Source organism: Uloborus diversus, chromosome 8, assembly GCF_026930045.1.
Source record: "Uloborus diversus isolate 005 chromosome 8, Udiv.v.3.1, whole genome shotgun sequence".
In the NCBI taxonomy this organism is placed as follows: Eukaryota; Metazoa; Arthropoda; class Arachnida; order Araneae; family Uloboridae; genus Uloborus; species Uloborus diversus.
Window position 1 is genome coordinate 126778940 of NC_072738.1, and position 19503 is coordinate 126798442.

The 19503-nt window shown below is 32.9% G+C and overlaps 2 protein-coding genes across 3 annotated transcripts in view; one reads left to right on the forward strand and one right to left on the reverse strand.

Moving 5' to 3' along the window:
* LOC129227412 (FERM domain-containing protein 4A-like) overlaps window positions 1-19503 on the reverse strand; it is a 496557-nt gene that overhangs the window by 252423 nt on the left and 224631 nt on the right. The window lies entirely within an intron of this gene.
* LOC129227414 (AFG1-like ATPase) overlaps window positions 1-19503 on the forward strand; it is a 38157-nt gene that overhangs the window by 3971 nt on the left and 14683 nt on the right. Inside the window, exons 2-8 of the mRNA XM_054861968.1 lie at window positions 429-574; window positions 7764-7821; window positions 13681-13782; window positions 14994-15124; window positions 16784-16883; window positions 18877-18935; window positions 19034-19113. Of these exons, the coding sequence (XP_054717943.1) occupies window positions 429-574; window positions 7764-7821; window positions 13681-13782; window positions 14994-15124; window positions 16784-16883; window positions 18877-18935; window positions 19034-19113 (676 nt within the window). The remainder of the gene's footprint in view (window positions 1-428; window positions 575-7763; window positions 7822-13680; window positions 13783-14993; window positions 15125-16783; window positions 16884-18876; window positions 18936-19033; window positions 19114-19503) is intronic.

Below are 19503 nucleotides of genomic sequence, written 5' to 3' on the forward strand. Positions count from 1 at the left end.
TCAAAAAACATTTTTAAGCCAAAACGTCATTTTACTACCTTACAAGTCCCCTGTATAAATGGTAGAAGAATCAATAAACATTAATTTTTATGACAGTCTTTATTATTTGAAATATGTTCAGAGAATATTTTTATTGATTGGATTTGTATTGTCCAAAATAAGAAATGCGTTAGGATTGGAAAAGACTTCAGAACTTGTTTTTTTTACTAGAGGCTTTTAATTATGATTATTATTTTTTCTTAACATATATTTTTTTAAAATAGTATTAAAATTACTGAGACTGATCTAACAAACCCCTACTCCCCCTAATGTAGGAAAAATGTTTGCCTTCTTATGAAGTTTAAGCTTTACATTTGCTATACTAATTAAATTGTTCTACAAGGTATGTATCTTTTTTTTTAAATTATCTGTTTTATCCTTTTAAATAGGAAGTGTTTTAGAGTCCTATTGGAATAAAATTCGTGATGGAGAATTCACTCTTGATAAAAGTCAATTGAAACTTATCGAGATCCTAGATGACTTGAAAGAACAATCAAGCTCTTACGTTGTAACCAAACCAAACGTATTTTCTAAGGTTTGTTTTATACATCTCTTGAATATATACAATTGAAATTTATGTGTAAATTGTTGAAATTTATGACTAATTTAAATTTTTATTTTTTATTTATTTTGATTTAAAATTAGTGTGCACACAGTTATTTTTAAATCTCTCCCCTTTTTTCCCCCACTTTGTATGGAGTGCAGAGTTTGATTTTTTAATTTAAATGAGATTAATTTATTTAAATCAGTTTTTTTTTAAATCTTTAAAACTTTGTAGACATTAATTACTTTACATTTATTAACATAATATGTTTCATACAATAGATGGATTCATTCATCTATTGTATGAAACATATTATTAACAAAATATGTTTCATACAATAGATGAATTCATTCAGCTTACTTTTAAAATTAGGATAAGTTCTCTAACTATTCAAAAAAAATTTAAGATTATTAAAATACGTTATAATATATTCAGTAAATTACCGTCCATTAGCCAGGGCTAAAGCAGAAATACGTGAAATACACCGCCAGCTAATTCTATATTAGCTACCAGTTTGTTTTGCACACTTGGCTTCCTTAAGAGGTTTTCCATCTCCAGCTCAGTCACTTTCCCTCACCAGAGACCCTAGCTTGAAAAATACACTAAATAGTATTACAAATAACATCAAAAAACTCATTTCGGACCACAAGTCCAAGACATTCAACAATTACCTTGAGTCTCTTGAAAACAATTCAAAAGCTTTCTACACACTGGTTCGCAAATTTTCCAAAAAGACTCAGCCTATTCCCTCTCTCCGCAACAAACAAGGGGACCTGGTCTACTCAGTCAATGATAAGACCAGTGTACTTGCTGGAGCTCTCGAGGATAACTTTCAGCTAAATGCTGACGCCTATGATGACCAAACTATCTCTGTTGTTAACAAGGAGGTCAGTGACTTCTTCACTCACCCCTCTCCCTCCACCCCCCTTCCTGCTGTCTCCTCACTTGAGATAATGATTGAGATCAAAAAACTAAAAGAAAGAAAAGCGGGTGGAGAGGACAACATCAAGAACATTCACTTAAAACATCTCCCACTCAGCTCCATCTTTACAATCACTAAAATTATTAATAAGATAATGGCTTACGGCTACTTTCCCACTCTCTGGAAAAATGCGATCGTAATCCCAATCCCCAAACCAAATGCTGACCTCTCACAGCCTATCAACTACAGGCCTATCAGCCTCCTCAGCTCCCTTTCTAAGCTCACTGAGCGGATTATCCTAAATCAGATAAAAAACCACATTACTCAGCACCAACTGATTCCTAATTTTCAATTTGGGTTTAAAGAAGCTCATGCCACTACCCACCAATTACTTAGGATGGTTAACTACATCACAAAAAATATGCAAGACGGAAAAATCACCATCGGCATTTTCTTTGATATCAGTAAGGCCTTCGATCGCGTATGGCACGAAGGTCTTATATACAAACTCATTAAACTAAATTTCCCCAGTTACATAATCCAAATTATTCACCACTATCTCCACAAACGCACGTTTCAAGTGCGCATTGGTGATTATCTCTCCAGCAAACACAACATCTTGGCCGGCGTGCCCCAGGGCTCTGCGATTGGCCCAACATTGTATAACATTTATATTAGTGATTTCCCCAATATTGATCCACACTTAACTTGCTTATTTGCAGATGACACCAGTCTCATGGCTAGTGACTGGAATAGGAACTTTGCCCAGTTAAGATTACAAAAATACGTAAATAATGTCACGTCTTACCTCAACAAATGGAGAATTGCTATCAATCCTAGTAAAACACAGGCTATTTATTTCTCCAAAAATGACCTCAATAATGCTCCCAAACCCCTCTCTGTCAACAACGAAAACATCAAGTACTCTAAATATGTAAAGTACTTGGGCGTGAGCTTAGGCAGAAAACTCACATTCAAATATCACATTCGTGAAACCATTAAAAAAGCTAAAACAAAAATTGGCTACATGTACGGTCTATTAAGCAAGACCAACTCATTAAGCACCAAGAACAAACTCGCTATATATACTACAATCATCCGCCCAGCAATGGTTTGCAGCATCCCGGTATGGGGTCATGCTGCAAAAACCAACATGATGGGGCTCCAAGTCATCCAAAACAAAATACTGAGAAAGGTCTTTAATGCCCCTTGGTTTGTCTCCAATGATACGATCCATAATGATTCCCACATTGTGTATCTAACAGATTTCATTATTAACATGGCAACAAATTTCTTCACTCGACTCACCTACCACCCCAACGAACTGATACATGATCAAATACAATACACATATAATAAGGGAAACACAGGCTTCCCTTCGGACACAATGTTTATTACTTACCAACTCAAGGGGAAAAAGCGCCCCAGGCGCATTCCCCCTGCCGTCTCCGACGGCTAAATCTCTTTTCTGCCATTCCGGCAGATGGTTCGGCTCCCGAACTCTCCTTGCGGGTAGGACAGGCCTTACCCGCACTGATCTTCCATTGGATTTTCGCTGTACATATTGTAAATAGTCCTTATTTATCCACTTATATTTATCCTTCGTTCTTCATACTTGTCAATTATTTCACATGTGCTTGTAAATATTGTATATACACAAGTGGCCCTGAAAAGATTCCTTTTTATATATTTTCCTCCTCCCCCTCATACCATCAATGATCTGTTCCATGCTATGACCCTATACCCTTACACCCGGCAAAAGAGCTCACGCTCTCCACCGAAGAAAAATCATGATCCGTATCCGTTCTCAGTCACTTTCCTATGCCGGGCTGATGAGTGCTAATAAGCACGAAACTGCAGTCCTCGGCTGGAAATGACTGAGCTGGCGGTGTATTTCACGTACGTTATAATACTTTGAAGAGATGTGATTTTGTTTTCTGCTTTGCTTAAAGATAAGGTTTCATCATGTGCGTTTTTAGTGTAAAATAATAAATTGAACAAGTACTTTTTCTTAACTATATTAGTCATGGTGCATAAGAAAATCTGCAAATTTTCATTTTGTTCTGAACTGTAATTATGGAGTAAAAGCAATATTGCAAGACTAATAATCTGTTACACACACAGAAAGAGAGATCAATGTAGTTTTGCCTGTTGAAGTTGAGATTGTGTAACACAGTGTAGTTAAATTTGCAGCAACACATTCTAAAAATTCAAAATCAATTTATAAAAATAAAATCAACTGGTATTAATGAGCTTGTTAAAAAAAATCACTTGATTCTTCTCAACTGATTTAAATCAATGATTTCTTTTTAAAAAATCACTTGATTTAAATCATAAATTTAATGCCTTTATATAGGAGTTTAGTAAGACCTCATTTAGAGTACGCTGTTCAGTTTTGGTCACCTTATCTGAAGAAAAATATTTTTGTACTGGAAAGGGTTCAAAGAAGGGTAACTAGATTAGTAAGGGGACTCTCAGATTTAGATTATGATACCAGACTTAATAGGCTTAACATGTATAGCCTGGAGCAAAGGAGGATCAGAGGGGACATGATTCAGTTATTTAAATTTATCAAAATGAAAGATGTAAATGGATTAAATTTTTGCGAGGAAAGCAGGACGAGGGATCATTGTTTTAAGCTATTTAAATCTCAGGCTAACTTGGAAATTAGGAAAAACTACTGCTTTAGTAGGTTGTGGGCACTTGGAATACCTTACCAAAAGAGGCGGTAATGAACAAGGGTGTGGATAGCTTTAAGAGGGCCATTGATCTTCATTGGGGACTAATTAATTGACTAGGACCAGCCTAGCTAGGCCCAGAGCCTGTTGCTGGTCGTCACATTTGTATTTGTAATTATGATTTAAATCAACAAACCCTGATGGTGCAGATTCTTTATATATTAATTATCAAAAAATAAATTTGTGGACAACAAACTAGCATTTTTTTTTTATCCAGTTACATTCACGTTCCCTGCTTACCTTGAATTAGCATTTAGTGCTCACCAATAGGCATATCAATGAGATGGGCATGAAGTTCACTGTGACTTCTAAAAATGTGTCCTCATTTGGCAAATTTTGTCTGAAATTCAGAAAATTTAGGTGGAGTATTGCATTAAAAAAAAATTATGTCTTGTCATTTTTTGTTATTAGCTATAGGTGTGTCATATTCTATCATTTGATAAAATTCATTTTCATGCGATGAATTGAGAATTTTGCCCTTTCCAAAAATTTAAGTTTAAAGCACCGCTGTGCTCACCGTAAGACTTTTGAAGCCCTGTCCGTTTCTGGTTACTTTTAATGCTAATTAAATCAAAATTAAAACTTTGATAAAAAGTAAAAATTATTTAACTCGTCATTCAATTTAAAATAATTTCAAAACAGTGTTAGAAATAAGTGGTCATTAGCCGCATTTTCTGACCATACATTTTGCTTTGAGACCTAGATTTCCAAGCCTGTCCCCCAAAATTGAGGCCTTGAGAATCGTATCAAACCTTTTTTATCCTGTTTCAGCATGATTGAGGCTCACAATTCGCCCAAAAGATACATCTGTCAAAGTAACTTTAAAATGCAATTAATTTTGTCTTATGAAAAACATTTTCTTTGCCATATTTTATGGATTCTCTAGAATATGCTGGCATCAATGTATAGTATTTCTTAATTTTTTTTTTACTCTGATACATTACATGATTCTGATATGTATTCTTATTCCTAACACTTTTAAAAGTCACCTCATAAGGTGGAACCATGCCATATTTGTAGGCCTCTTGCTGGTGTGATAAAATATTTTTAGCTGTCCCTGTGAATATATACTCAGCTTCTATGCAGGGTCAGATTAAGGCATGGGTCACAGGCCCAGGGCACCAACATTTGGGAAGGGGGCACCAAATCTGCAAGTAAAATTTTGATTTTGGACTTATTCCATATTGCACTATAGCAAGATGTAATCTAGAAAAAAAAATCCCTGTAAAAATTTAATCTCTTTCCCAAATCCCAAAACCACTCCAAGTTCGTTCTATATTTACAACAATTTTTAAAGTTATGCCATAGATAATTTTAATATTAATGTTTTTTTTCCAATGGGCAAAGTTTGACGACATCTTACATTATTATGTTTAGTTATCATAATACTATGTCCAGGGGTCTGTCCAGGATTTTTCACAGGGTCCGTTTTTTGTAAAAAATCAAATAATTTTGTGAAAAGTGAATTAATTTTGTGAAAATGAAATAATTTTGCGGAAAAAAAAATTTTTTTTTTTTGTTAAAACAAAATTTTAGAATTTTGAGAGAGCACAAACTACATCATTTAAACTTAAAGTTGAGTGTTTTCCTCTTCTATGTTGAGAATATCATTCTGGGATGTTTTTCCAGTATTTGGCGAGGAGGGGGGATGGTGGCATTGCGCTCTCAAGCAGTAATATTTATCTACCATTCTACATACTATTTCTGTACAGCATTTAAAATAATTGTAACAAAAAATAAATAAAATTCAGACAAGGGTTCAACATTTAACTTTTTGACCCAAGACACTCTTAAAAAGCACAGAATTTCGTTTAAAACTTATAAACTCCGTGATTTTAACAAAAATAAAAAGAGATTTTGTTTACCTCTTGACAAAGTGTACTAACATCAAAAATTCAAAAAATCGGATTCCCATAGCGGATGCAAAGATATCACAATTCTCAAAGTGAAGGGTATCAAAAGTATAAAAACGACTTGTAAAAGAGATATTTTTGATAAAATTATTTTAAAATTGCATTTTAGAGTCCTGTGATAAACGTATCATTAATATTTGTGGACCCAGTTGAAGCAAAAAAATAATAAATAAACCATCGATTCAGCATTTTAATTTTTAACTCGTAAAAGAAAATGGAATTTTGCTTGAAAAACTCGAAATGAGAGTTCTAACAAAAGTAGAGAGACTTTTCATTTATTTGCATCCTAATAAAGCGAAGTTGTCTTGAAAAAAGAACAAAATATGATTCTCATATCGGATGTTAAAAGACTGCATTTTTCAAAATGTAGACATTTAAAGAAAAAAAACAGCAAGTAAAAGAGTTTATTTAAAGTTAATCATCCTTGTTAGCATCAAAAAATCAAACCCATATAATTTTCTCCCAAAATAACAGTTAAACATGGCATCGCCCCACCTAATCAAGTCATTATAAAGGTTTAATGCCAGACGCTAAATGGGAATAGTGATAATTTGAAGCGATCATATTTTTTCCCCACCATTCATATTTACTATCCCTTTGCAATTCTAAGTTCATTTCGCTGATATAAAGTATTATTATTATTGTTTATTAAATCATGAGCAGGGAGAAAAGTGCTTACCAATGCCTTTTCAGAAAAGTGTACAACAACACCGCTGCTAATTAGCTGTGATAAAACAAACTAACAAAATTCTTCAAAACTAAACTTATTTTCAGCTTTTAATTTCTTTCCAAGAAACAAAGAACAAGCATTATATTTATTTGGCAGTAGCAATTATTTATCGCTTGCAGGAGCATCACAAGAGTGCTGATTTTTTTTTCTTTGCAAAATTAGCAGATTTTGTATAAGCTGATCCCTTTAATTTGACTTTAAAAAAGGTTCCAAAAATTATTGGTTTAATATGCGCTAGTTTGCTTTTAGATTTGCTCTTTCAATAAACAATTTGTGAAAGATCTGTCCTTGTTTATCCGAATTTTGTGAAGGGTCCGTTAACGGACCCAAATATCCTCTGGCCAGACCCCTGATGTCACTTCTAATTTTTGAAGAAAAGGTACCGTCAAATTTAGTGCAGATATGTTAATATGCAAGTATCAAGATATTTTACTTCTTCTGCATATAAAATAAGCTCAGGGTGGGGGGAGAGCACCAAATAAATTTCGTACCCAGGTCTTCAAAAATTTTAGTGGGCCCTGTCCTGTCCATTTGCCTGCAGCTGGGTTATAGCTATTCAAGACCGATGAGTACAAAACAGGAGCGAAGCTGCAATCTCTGATTGTTATAACTGAGCTGTTTGTTATTTGTTTGCAATTCTGCCTCAAGTTCAGCTGCGGTGTGTTAATTTATAGTTTTAATGGAGGCTGAAGTTTTACATTTGAAACTGGCAAGTTAAAATCTCTAGTTTAATTGTAAAGGATATAATGTCTAAGAATATATATGTATCATTGCAAATCATCTCGAAAAGTTTTTCAAATCTATAAAATAAATTATTATGTTGATTTGAATAATACGTGTTATAGTGAATTTGCTTACATCCTTTTTATATTTTTAGTTATTTGGAAAGAAGAAAGTAGATGTTCCAAAAGGCTTATATATTTATGGATCAGTGGGTAAGAGTAATTTTTAATAGCAATTTTTTATGTAGGGATAAGTAAAAATATAACTGTTGACAGTTATTATTTGCACTAGAAAGTCGCCCATCAAGGTATGACTAGGTGAAAATTGCTTCTACTCTTCTACATTTTAACGAAGCAATTGCCTATTTGGTGATATTTTGATGGTTGAAATCTTTAACCTAACTCCAGTGGATTAACCCTAAACTCTAGTGGGCAGCATTAATTTTCAACCACTTTTTTGCTTCTTCATTCCCCTAAAATGACTGTCTTACCTGTCAAACAGTTAAGTGACTGGATCCAGTTCAGCTTTGTCAAAATAAAGCATTTCCCTGCATGTTAAACATTACGAAAAAATATTATCAAATTATCATACCGTGGCACGAGTTTCATTGTTGATGACGTCAGAGTTACTCTATGATTCGCTATTACATATATGAGGATATGAAATGAATTTCAGTTCTTGCTTCCCTCTTTCTTCATCATTGTTGTTCCACTGGTCGGAGACCTGCGAAAACTGCTGTAGACCATCATAAAAGTGAATTTACCAGACCTACCCACTCTCCCGTTTTCCAAGGGAGACTCATTTTCGCACATTTCTCCGGGTTTAAGGGTTACGTATCAGTTTCTCCCATTTTTCTTCAGATTTTTTTATTTTATAATTTTTTCTTAATTAATTGTGGTTTTCATTCGTAAAAGGAAAATTGTTTTTCTAATCGTCATTAGATGGCACTTCCATAGCTTCTTGACCCTTCCAAAACCAGACAGCATCACTATTCTATACAGTAGATCATATGTATGTTTTGTGTTTCTCATCCCTTGTTCCCAGCTCCCCCCCCCCCCCCCCCCCCCCCCCCCCCCCCCCCCCCCCCCCCCCCCCCCCCCCCCCCCCCCCCCCCCCCACTTCCTAAAAAATTATGTTTGAAATATAAGTGTATTGTTCACTCGAAATGTACTGCTGTAAAATTCTCTTCACTCTGATGACTTGGTTTTAGAGTATTTACTTTGTTTTCTTGTGTATTTGGCAATTTGCTTTGCAACTTGAATTACATATTTTTTCTAACTTATAAACATAATTAAATTCATAGTTAAGATGGCATAAGTGTCTTAGTAGCAATGACACTAATATAAATTACATTAGTGTTTTTGCAGTAAGTTAATATTTGATAAAGCTTCTCCCTCTTGCATGCTATTTTACAAGGAACTTCTTAGAACTCTGAGAGATTATTTAATTTGTGCATTTTGAAGTAGCATGCTTGATAAAACTGTATTTTTTCCTCAGATAATGTCATTTAAAATCTCTCTCGAAACTTTGATCCAATCTCCTGTTTTTTCATTTCATAAGGTTGGTAGGTCTGATGTAGTAGCAGTCAGAGAGAGCATAGTCATTCATTAGCCTGGCAGAGGTCTCCATCCTTCTTTTACTCAAGGACCATGTAGTAAATTTTTGCTGATAAAGCATACCACTAATCCAACAATGTTTCAGTGAACTAAGTCCCATTACTGCAACCCTTCTGTTGTAGTGACCAATGCATCAGGGTTGTTTGGTTTAAACCACGGTTTAAATCGTATCTCATTTAAGCAATCTGTAGTATATATAAATCTAAACTCTGTAGAATATTTCAATGACGAGAGGGAGAAAAACTTAGCTCACTTTTTGGCATCCACGACAGGCGATGCAATCAGAGCAAGAAAATAAAACATGTAAAATTTTGAAAATAGAAAGTATCCGTGTATTTGTGTGCTCTTATGAAGAAATTTAATGTCAATTTTTTTCCTTTTAAAGAACTTTTTTAACCCCAATATAATAAAAGAAGGAGGTATGAATGGTAGAAGAATAAATGAACATTAATTTTTAATATTACTATGTCTTTATTATTGAGATGTGTTAAAAGAATAGTTTCATTATTTGGATTTGTATTGTAAAAAATAAGGAATACATTAGGAATGGAAAAAAACTTCAGAACTTGTCTTTTTAGGCTTTTAATTAAAAATGATTGTTTTAAAAATAAATTTTATTCCTAAACGTATTAAAAGAGGAGAAATAAGGTCTAGAATGAAAAACGTAATGGTTTTCTTAAAGCCCATTTGTCCTATTTGTATGTCTTAGCAATGATGCGTTACTTAAATTATTAGATGATCTATAACTTTTTTTTTAGTCTTTAAACAAAATATGTGTTGGTCTTTTTGATTTTTAAAATTATGAAATGTACATCAGACTTGTGATTCATTTGTAGATATTACAAAATACTTTCTATACTTGATTTTAATTTTTTTTTTTTTTAAATATTTTTCGTAGAAAGCTATAATTATGAGAAAATTGATTTACAAGATTTTATTCTTGGTTTAATTATTTCTTAACTCTCACAGTAAATTATTTCTTTGATTATTCATTTGTACCAAGGTCTATTTATTAAACTTATTGATCTTTTTTAGTAGTTAAAGATTTTCAAATTACATTTCCCCTATAGAAATCTTTACTTATGAGTAGAGCTGGGCGATGCATAGCAAAAAACCGGTATATACCCCACATCATTAAACCAGTTTAGAATTTTTCTCTAAACCGATGCATCAATACCACACCAGCTACAAATCCAAGCAACAATGTTTAGACACCGATGCACAATCGTTACAGTTTTAATCTCGTAATTATTTCTAAATGCTGGGGAAACGGGCACCCCGAAAGGTCACTGTGACTTAATAAAGTGTTCTTCCACAATTTTTTTCCCAATGTTTTTGTAAATTTGGCAACTATGAAATTGCTGTTTTAAAATATAATGATGTTTAATGTATCTTCTCATTAGATACATGTTTTTGTGTTCATACCCCTATTTATGATTCCGTACAATTCGGAATATAATTCAGCAAATAAAAAATTTCTCCTTCCCAAAATTCTAGTTCTGAGCGGGAGAACCATTAGCAAACCAAGACCTACATTTCTCTCAAAACTTGCAATGAAATGCAATTTTTGAAAGTCTTGACTGATGAACAAAGTTTATCATTCATTCACATATCATACATATCAATCATTAACCAAAACACGCATCGTATTTTGGGGTTTCGAGAAGCCCCTTCTTAAATGCAAGCAGATAAGACTTTCCATAAGCTCACATCTTTTTTGCATTGAAAAAATAGGTTCATTGTAATCTCAAAACACATGTCAGTAATATTCATTGCTCTCTTGCACTGCTGTTTTTTTTTTTTTTTTTTTTTTGAAAAATTCTTGCTGATGTTAGAATCTATTTGTAGCATCAGACGAATTTTTATTTTTTCATATTAAATATATTATGTCAAATTTAAACAAGCAGTTATAAGTAAAGCTCTTAAAAAAAAAAAAAAAACTTACATTGATGCATTGTAACATCACGATGTAAAGTTGACAATGCATCACTAGGATATCTGAGGAATTCCTACATCGCCCCGCCCTACTTATGAGGAAATGAAAAAATGAAATTACAAGATTTTATTTAATTTAGTTAATGATCAAGTAATTAGGTTCAAATGAGAATATTAAACACAAGATGTACTTGATTTTACTGTGGAGTGGTCAAGGCTTTTCAAGCTTGAGTTTCATCCAATTAAAACAAAAGCTATGATTGTACATAAGAGGACACTTAACAACGCACTTTTGAATCTAAAACTTGGTAATTGCCCAATAGAAAGCTTCGAGGAAATGAAATACCTTGGAGTTGTCATTGATTTTAAATTCCAACAGAAAAAAGCACATTTATTTTCTTTCGAGTAAGATTGAGAAGCTTATTTGTGGATTTTATTGCATTTGTCGAAACAACTATGGAATTACAACGGATACTGCGAAACTCATTTATGAGTCACTAGCAAAAATACCCGGCGTTGCCTGGGTCAGTAATAATTATTAGAAAAAATCGTTACTTGCTTTTGTTTTCTGTTTTAAGTGAAAAAATTTAAAACACATCTTTTTGACGTGATTAAAAATCGAGTTTCTTCCTTACCCATAAAACTAAAATAGCAATAAGTATAAAGAAAAAGTAGTATTGATTTAGAAACGAAAGCACTATATTTAAGCATACACAAATTAAAAAAAACATGAAATTAATCTTCTCATGTTTAAAAAGATTAATCTGTTGATACTTTTTTTTTTAACATGGAGTCTAAAACCTTCTCTGTATGGCTAATGAAGTACGAAGTGATTAAAAAAAAGTAGCTGCGCTCGTAATCCCCTTATACTTGCTTTAGTTATTTCGGGAAATTTCAATCATTGTGGGCTCTTGGTGCGATTTTACCGAATTTGCGAAAGTCGTTTCGGGGTACCTTCGATGATGCTCCCCCATTCTTTCCTTACTTTTATAAAACGATATGATATTAATTTTCGTTACAGAGATATCGTCGCCAGATGCTGAGATATTTTTGGTCACCATAAAATGGCGCTAAACAGTTTCATCCGAAATGTTACCAAACTAAGTAATAAAATTTGGTGATTGTTTGAAATTGTGCAAAAAGGAAAATTAATGGAAGTTTTTGTGCTGTTTATGGATTTGCCTAATTTAGATGCTGGATTATTTAACACAGTAAAAAAAGTCTTTTGAAAATTCTTTGATTGGCGATATTTTTTTTACATGGTGAAAGCTGAGAAACATTATGACGTAGTCTTCGGCTTCAAAAACAGCAACGTTGAAAAAACTGCCAAATGCATCAGCTACGGAAATATTTCTGCAAAAATTTTGGCGATCTGCTGGTTGTTTGGATAATGAGTAAGTGTTCAATCAGCATAAATAATAATAAAAGCCATTAATTACATTAAAGTTCCGTTTAAATGGAAAATCATCAGCCAAATCATGTATTTGCCAATCTTGTGCAAAAATCTTACTTCAAGATTTGAATTGAGAAAAGCCTTGAACAATCACGAAAAGCTAAGAAAGTCAACAATACAACAATTGTCGCTATCGACAGGGAGTTGAGATGATACACTAAATACTGTATTGAGTTGAGGAAAGCCTTCGAACATGGATCTAAAAAGCTCATTACTCGTTTTTTATTCTACTTAGAAATTTCGAACAGGTGCCATCTTCAGCAGAAAAATCAGAGCTTTCGATGGACATATAATGTAAATATGTGCAAGTATTTTTTCATCCCAATATTAGAGAATTTATACAAAATCTGTGTTTTATTGCCCCCCTAAGGGGGTTTTGCCCCCCATAACGGGACGAAAACTACCCTATGTGTTATTCTGATGCATAAGCTATATTATTGTAAAGTTTCATCAAAATTCGTTCAGTAGTTTTTGCGTGAAAGAGTAACAAACATCCATCCATACATCCATACAGACAAACTTTCGCATATATAATATTAGTAAGATTAACAACTAATTAATTAAATATTCATGACTTTCCAAAAATAAAATTTTATCTTCTTACAAATAGTGTTTTTCCAAATAAACCTGGTTTAAACCAAAAAAAACTGGTTTAAACCAAAAAAAAAAATTTTTTTTTTTTCCACCCAACTCTGCGATGCATGTAAGCTTCCACATAATTTTAGAAGTACATGTGATTTGGTGTTATCAGTCAAAAGTTACATTAATTATTGAAGCTAAAACATGATTTGAAAAAAAAAAACAGTACCGGTCTGCTTCATTTATTGTGTTGTACAAGGCTCTTTAGCATGTCATACACACTCAATCAAAATTTTGGGCTGTGTTATATGAATCCATCTTATATGACTCTGTGTTGAACGAAGATCTATTGTACATAAAAGTATGTGTGAAAGTTAAGAATGAAAAAGAATGAAGCTTTTATTTTGTGCTCATTACACCTAATATTATGTATTTTTAAAATAATGTCAGAGTTATTACAATATTATTATATTAAATGTTTTTTCAAGGTTGTGGGAAAACAATGCTTATGGATTTGTTTTTCGAACGTTGCCCGACTGAAAAGAAAAAGCGGACGCATTTTCATTCATTCATGCTAGATGTCCATAATCGTAAGTTCTTTGACTAAAATGGTAAATAACCTAGTGAGTTATTTTTCTTTAAAAGGAAAATATTCAAACTATTCAACTTTTCACTTCCTCATCCTTTACTGCTAAACTCGCATAAATTTCTACCCTTTAAAAAGTACGTATAAAATATTATCATTCATTAGTCACATTTCACTACTAAATTCCTCATGAAAGTTGCATAAATTCACTGTTGAAACTTAAATCAAAATAAAAGTTGCATTTCATGAACCACATTTTAAAAACAAGTTGGTTGTTTGCTAAGCATTTTTTGAAAATAAAGTTATTTTTATCCAAAGTTTAGACAGAAACAAGTATTTTGAAGCAAGTTGTAAAAAAATCAGGAACTATTTCAATAGTGAATTGGTGACCAAATGAAGAAAATTTTCCTTTTTTTTCTTTCTTTTTTGCTACTGTTACATGTAAGCAGCGCTGTAGTTGGAAAAAAAATACTTACAAACCTTTGCTTAATTTGTACTATAAAATCTTAATTCATTTCGATAGAGAACAACCCTCTGGCTCAACCCTCCCTCCCTCTGCAACTACAGCACTGCCTATGAGGTTTAGGTGTTAATTTTATCTAAAACATTTTCAAAATGATTGTTTCCAACTTCTGTGGTATTTTTAAGCTGCCTGCTTTTCAAATGGTGCAATATCCCATGGAGGCCAGGGTCTGCTGTGCCTATCTCAATCTTCTCTATCTGTGGTGCAAAGACAGGTTTTCCAATGAGATAATAAGCTGAACAGCAAACCCCCAGCGTTTAGTTCCCATGCATGCCCATTACTCATTTTGTCAACCTTTTGAAGATATAAGAGTCGGCCATGCCCACCTGGGAATCGATCCCAGTTCTGTGGCGTAGAAACACTAAGTCGCTGGACTTCTAGCAAAAGAAAAGGGAAAGTAAATAGAGGAAAAAAATTCCTGTTTTCTTTCTTTTTCTTGAATAATGTATTGAAACATCTACAGTCTTGGTTATTTGACAGCCGAGTCCGAAGTTTAACACAAAAAAAAGCCTCAAAATGATCATTTTGACATTTTTTTTATGTTGTTCAATTTATCAACGTCAAATGATCTATTTGACTGACTGTCAAATTTATAGAAAATCCTCTTTATTCAACATAACTTAAGGCTTTAATTCTAACTGTCGTATCCTCATTCCAATCAGAACTATAGTGTAGTTTGCTTACTTTTATAGGTATTCATGAATACAAAAAACGAACTCTGAAGCTAAGTCCTGGAAAAAAGAATTTGAATTATGATCCTATTGCTCCTGTGGCACAATCAATATGTGACGATACTTGGCTCTTGTGTTTAGATGAATTTCAGGTAAAATGAGGAGTTAAATAAGAAACAACAACGTCAATAGCACAAATTGTAGATTACTGCAAGCGTGTTTTCGGCGTTACAAGGAACGCATTTTTTAATGCAAAGGAAATGAGCTTATGGTGAAAAGATTTCATCCATGAGCTCATTTCTTTTGCAATGAGAAAGGCATTCCTTGTAACTCTGAAATGCGTGTCTGCAGTAATCTGCGATTTGTGCTATTTGACATTGTTATTTCTTATTTTACATTTTATGCACAAAGGTATTTATTTCACTTAAAATGAGGAATTCTTTACTCTATACACCTTTAATATTTAATTTAACCTGACAGCTTTGTGTACTATGTTATTTCTATTTTACTAAACGTAAAAGTGTTTGAAAATGTCAAAACAACTGAAATTAATTTTTATGAATCTGGAAATATTTGTTCGTTTTTTTCTTCTCATCAATACAAAACCAATTGGAAGAATGTACAAAGCTATTTTTTGTTAAAATCTGATTTTTTTATTACATCAATCAACACATTGCATAGTAGCAATAATAAAAAGCAAAATTCACGAAGTAAATCAAACCAAACCCTGTGGCACGACAGCCAGTGAGGGCCAAGGCCTACTGTGCCCAACTCAGTTTTCCTGACCAGGGAGGCTCTGGGGTGAAAGGCAGATATTCCGGTTACGTGGTTAGCCTAACCAGAACCCTCAGTGTTTGGTTCCCAAGTACACTTGGTACTCATCTTATCGACCCACTGAAGGGATGAATAGCTAAGTCAACCATGCTCAACCTGTGAAGAGAACTCTGGGCCTGTGGGTTGGGAGCACAAAGGACTACCACTGAGCTACTGGGCTTCATTCACGAAGTATACGCCGCTGCAAATAATCTCTGACTTTTGTTTTAGTATATATACAGTGGAGTCTCAAAAATCCGAGGTAATTGGGGCTCACCTCACCTCAGATTACCGAAAACTCAGATTATCCAGAAAATTCTTCCAGATTTAAAATTTACACTGCCCGGAAGACGTATGGTGGAGCACCTTTTACTTCCTTGTACTATAAAGAAAAGGAACTATTGTCTCAACAAAAAACTGATCACTCAAACTTCAACCAACTTCTGTTTAATTGTGTTTAAAGAAATGTTAGCTTAATTTTTTCTTGATATCCATATGCATTTATGTGTGCAAGGCAACAAAACATAACCAACCTCTCAATGTATTTTTATTATTTACTGTTTGTAGCCATTAAGTTTCACAACAGCTAAAGATTTCTATATTTTCAGACTTTAATGAAAATCAAATTTTTAGCTACTAAAAATATAATTTAAAATATAAATGAAGCACCACGGATTAAGTGGAGTCTCGAATTTTTGAGACTTGGATTTTTGAGATTCTGCTGTACTTTCATTCAGATTGATCAAGAAATAAAAGAAATTTATCATGAACATTAGCAAAATCAGGAGAAACATGACAAATTCTGCACAGCAGAAGAGTTTTAACTATTTTTTTTGAGTCATAATCAAAAATCAGGAAAGGTCGCAATTCCGAGCATTCCGGATTTGGGGTCCCCACTGTATTTTATAAATCTATCAAAAGTATGATTATAAAATGTTAATCAGTTTAGTCCAATACTAAAATGTTTCTTAAACAATATTTTATTTTTGAAACTAAAGGTGACGGATATAGGTGATGCAATGATTTTGAAGAGATTGTTTACTGAAATCTTTGCCAATGGAACTATCTTATTTGCCACTTCTAATAGAGCTCCTGATGGTAAGTGCCTTAAAGCTATTTGTTGCTTACTTAAAAGTTAATTATTTACTAATAGCGCTCTCTGAAATATTGTGTCTTAGTTAAACTACTGAAGAAATGTATTGGACTTTACCTACTTATACAATAAATGAATGTCATTGGCTTTCCCTTTATGTGTGTGCAATTAAAGTTTCTCTAAAGTTACATATGACTCTTTAAAAATATTTTTTGAGCTGTACCTATTTTTGAGAGCTTTTGTTAAAATAAGAATTAATACAAAAATATAAATTTATTAAAACAATTTGATTTTAAATGATATGAATAAAATATTTTTTCTATAAATGTCGTGCTAATATCTTCAATTACATAAAATGAATCAGAGGTGAAACATTTCTGAGGTGTTGTAATTAACAAATTCAAGAATTCCAGTGTAAACTTTTGAATGGTTTGTGTGGCATTAGTTACCAACAAATGTTCAAAATGGCAATTAATAAAGACATAATTTAATACTTTAAATAGTGCATCATAAAATGTTTTATTAAAACCTCTTCTCTTCTGATGGCTATCCAACAAGGGCGGATCCAGAATTTTATCGAGGGGGGATTGATTTGTATGCATGGATGACCGACGCTCCCACAATATTTTTATTCAACAAATAAAAGATAAAGGTGTAGCTAAAGAGACAGGACAAGAGTAGATGTCCCGAACTCATTCCTTTTCTTTTGAGTCATCAAAGGTATTCTAAAATTGTGTTTTTGTAACTTCAATTTTAAAAAATCTACATGAAAATGCTCTAAAACCCACTCCCCTTAACATCATCAAAGGTCGTTTTAAATTGTGTTCTTGGATTTTCAGTTCTGCAAGAACTATTATTGGAGAATTTAAGGAAAATTACCAAAGGAAAGTCATTGAACCCCATCCCTTCCCTTTGCATTATCTGAGGTCTATAATCGCGTCTTTACGACAGAAGACTTCCAAACTTTCCATTTTCTAATATCACTAATGATCATCTAAAATTATATTTTTGAAGCTTCAATCCCAAAACATTTTCAAGAGAGAGCTTGGGACCCCACTCCCTAAACATAACACCACTAAAGATAGCCTCCAATTACGATTTTAAGACTTTAATTTCAAACCATTGCCGGTTGTAGAATCCCTCACCATGTATTCATTCTTGCTATCCAAAATGTTTCTTTTTCTGCAAAAGTACTTAAATTTTTGTTTTCCTACTTCAGTTGTAGAGTATGAATTACAAAAAATACTATTTACTAGTAATAATAATATCAGGATTTGTACGCCCCCATAAAAATCCTGAAAAACTCCTAAAATTTAATTTTTTATTCTAAGGGCCTTTAAAACTCCTGAATTTTGTTTTAACCTCCTGATTTTTCCCCTCTCCTCCTGAAAATATTTTTTACTAGTAAAAGTGCTTCATCATTCTCAAAATAAAACTTTAACAATCGCTAATTTTAATTCCATGTCGTCTCCGTTTAGGCGGCCATATTGAATTAAAAATCTTGTATTATACAGAGCACCCAGTGCATGGAGTGTGTTTGAACCAACTGACCGGTTACTCTGTTGGAGCATGCCCATTACCTTTACTGATCGTAACTGCCACTTGAGAACAAACTAAGAGCATGTGCTAAGTTTTGTGTTAACAGCTATTGAGCGTTTTTTCTCTATTGCTAATTATTAGCATTAGTATATTTAGCATTGATAATACTAAATATACTACAAATACATATTATCTAAAGTACTATATTTACTAAAATATTAAAAACCGCTTGTGTTATTACACCTGAAAATTCTTCTTTTGACTCCTGAAAATTCCTGAAATTCATTTTGTCTGGAAGAGTATGAACCTTGTAATATGCCCCTTCCATTTTCTTCCAATCATTTCCTGCTCTTAACACATGCTGAACTAAATCTCAAATTCTAAATTAGTATTCTTTCAATATTCACTTGTTTCGGGTTATCAAAAAAAAAACTTATTTGTTTTTTATTTTGATTGTAGATTTGTACAAGAATGGCTTGCAGAGAAGTAACTTTTTGCCATTTATTTCTATTTTAAAAGTAAGTTTCATCTGTAATATGTTGAGACTGCTCAGCTTTTGAGTTTTAAAGAACTGTTTTCTTATATCATTAATCATAGTTTTCTTTTACATCTTAAGGAACATTGCAAAGCAATATGGCTTGATTCAGGTGTAGATTATCGTACTAAATTTGCTCCTTCTAGAAACAGATTTTTTGTGTAAGTATTTTCTTTCGACGTTTTTGAATTTAATCTTGTTTATTTTAACACACTAAACTGTTAGGGGATAGAATATAAAGCACTTAAGTTCCCCCACCCCCTACCCCCAGCTTTAAAACTATTTTAGCTATTTCCTATTCAGAGTCACAACTGACTACAACTGTATTTATGTCGAGGACTGCATACTAAGTGCCTTGCCTCCATTATTTTATATACCGATAGATGGTAGCACCATCACCGGATCGTTTAGCTATTTGAAAGAAAAAATTATCATGAAAATAGTTTTTATTGCCTTGCTATAGTCCGACCACGAACAACTGACCCTTGTCAATCCTTTGAGAAGTTGCAGCAATAACTGCATTGAATTGGCAAAAAAGTAAAATCACAAGT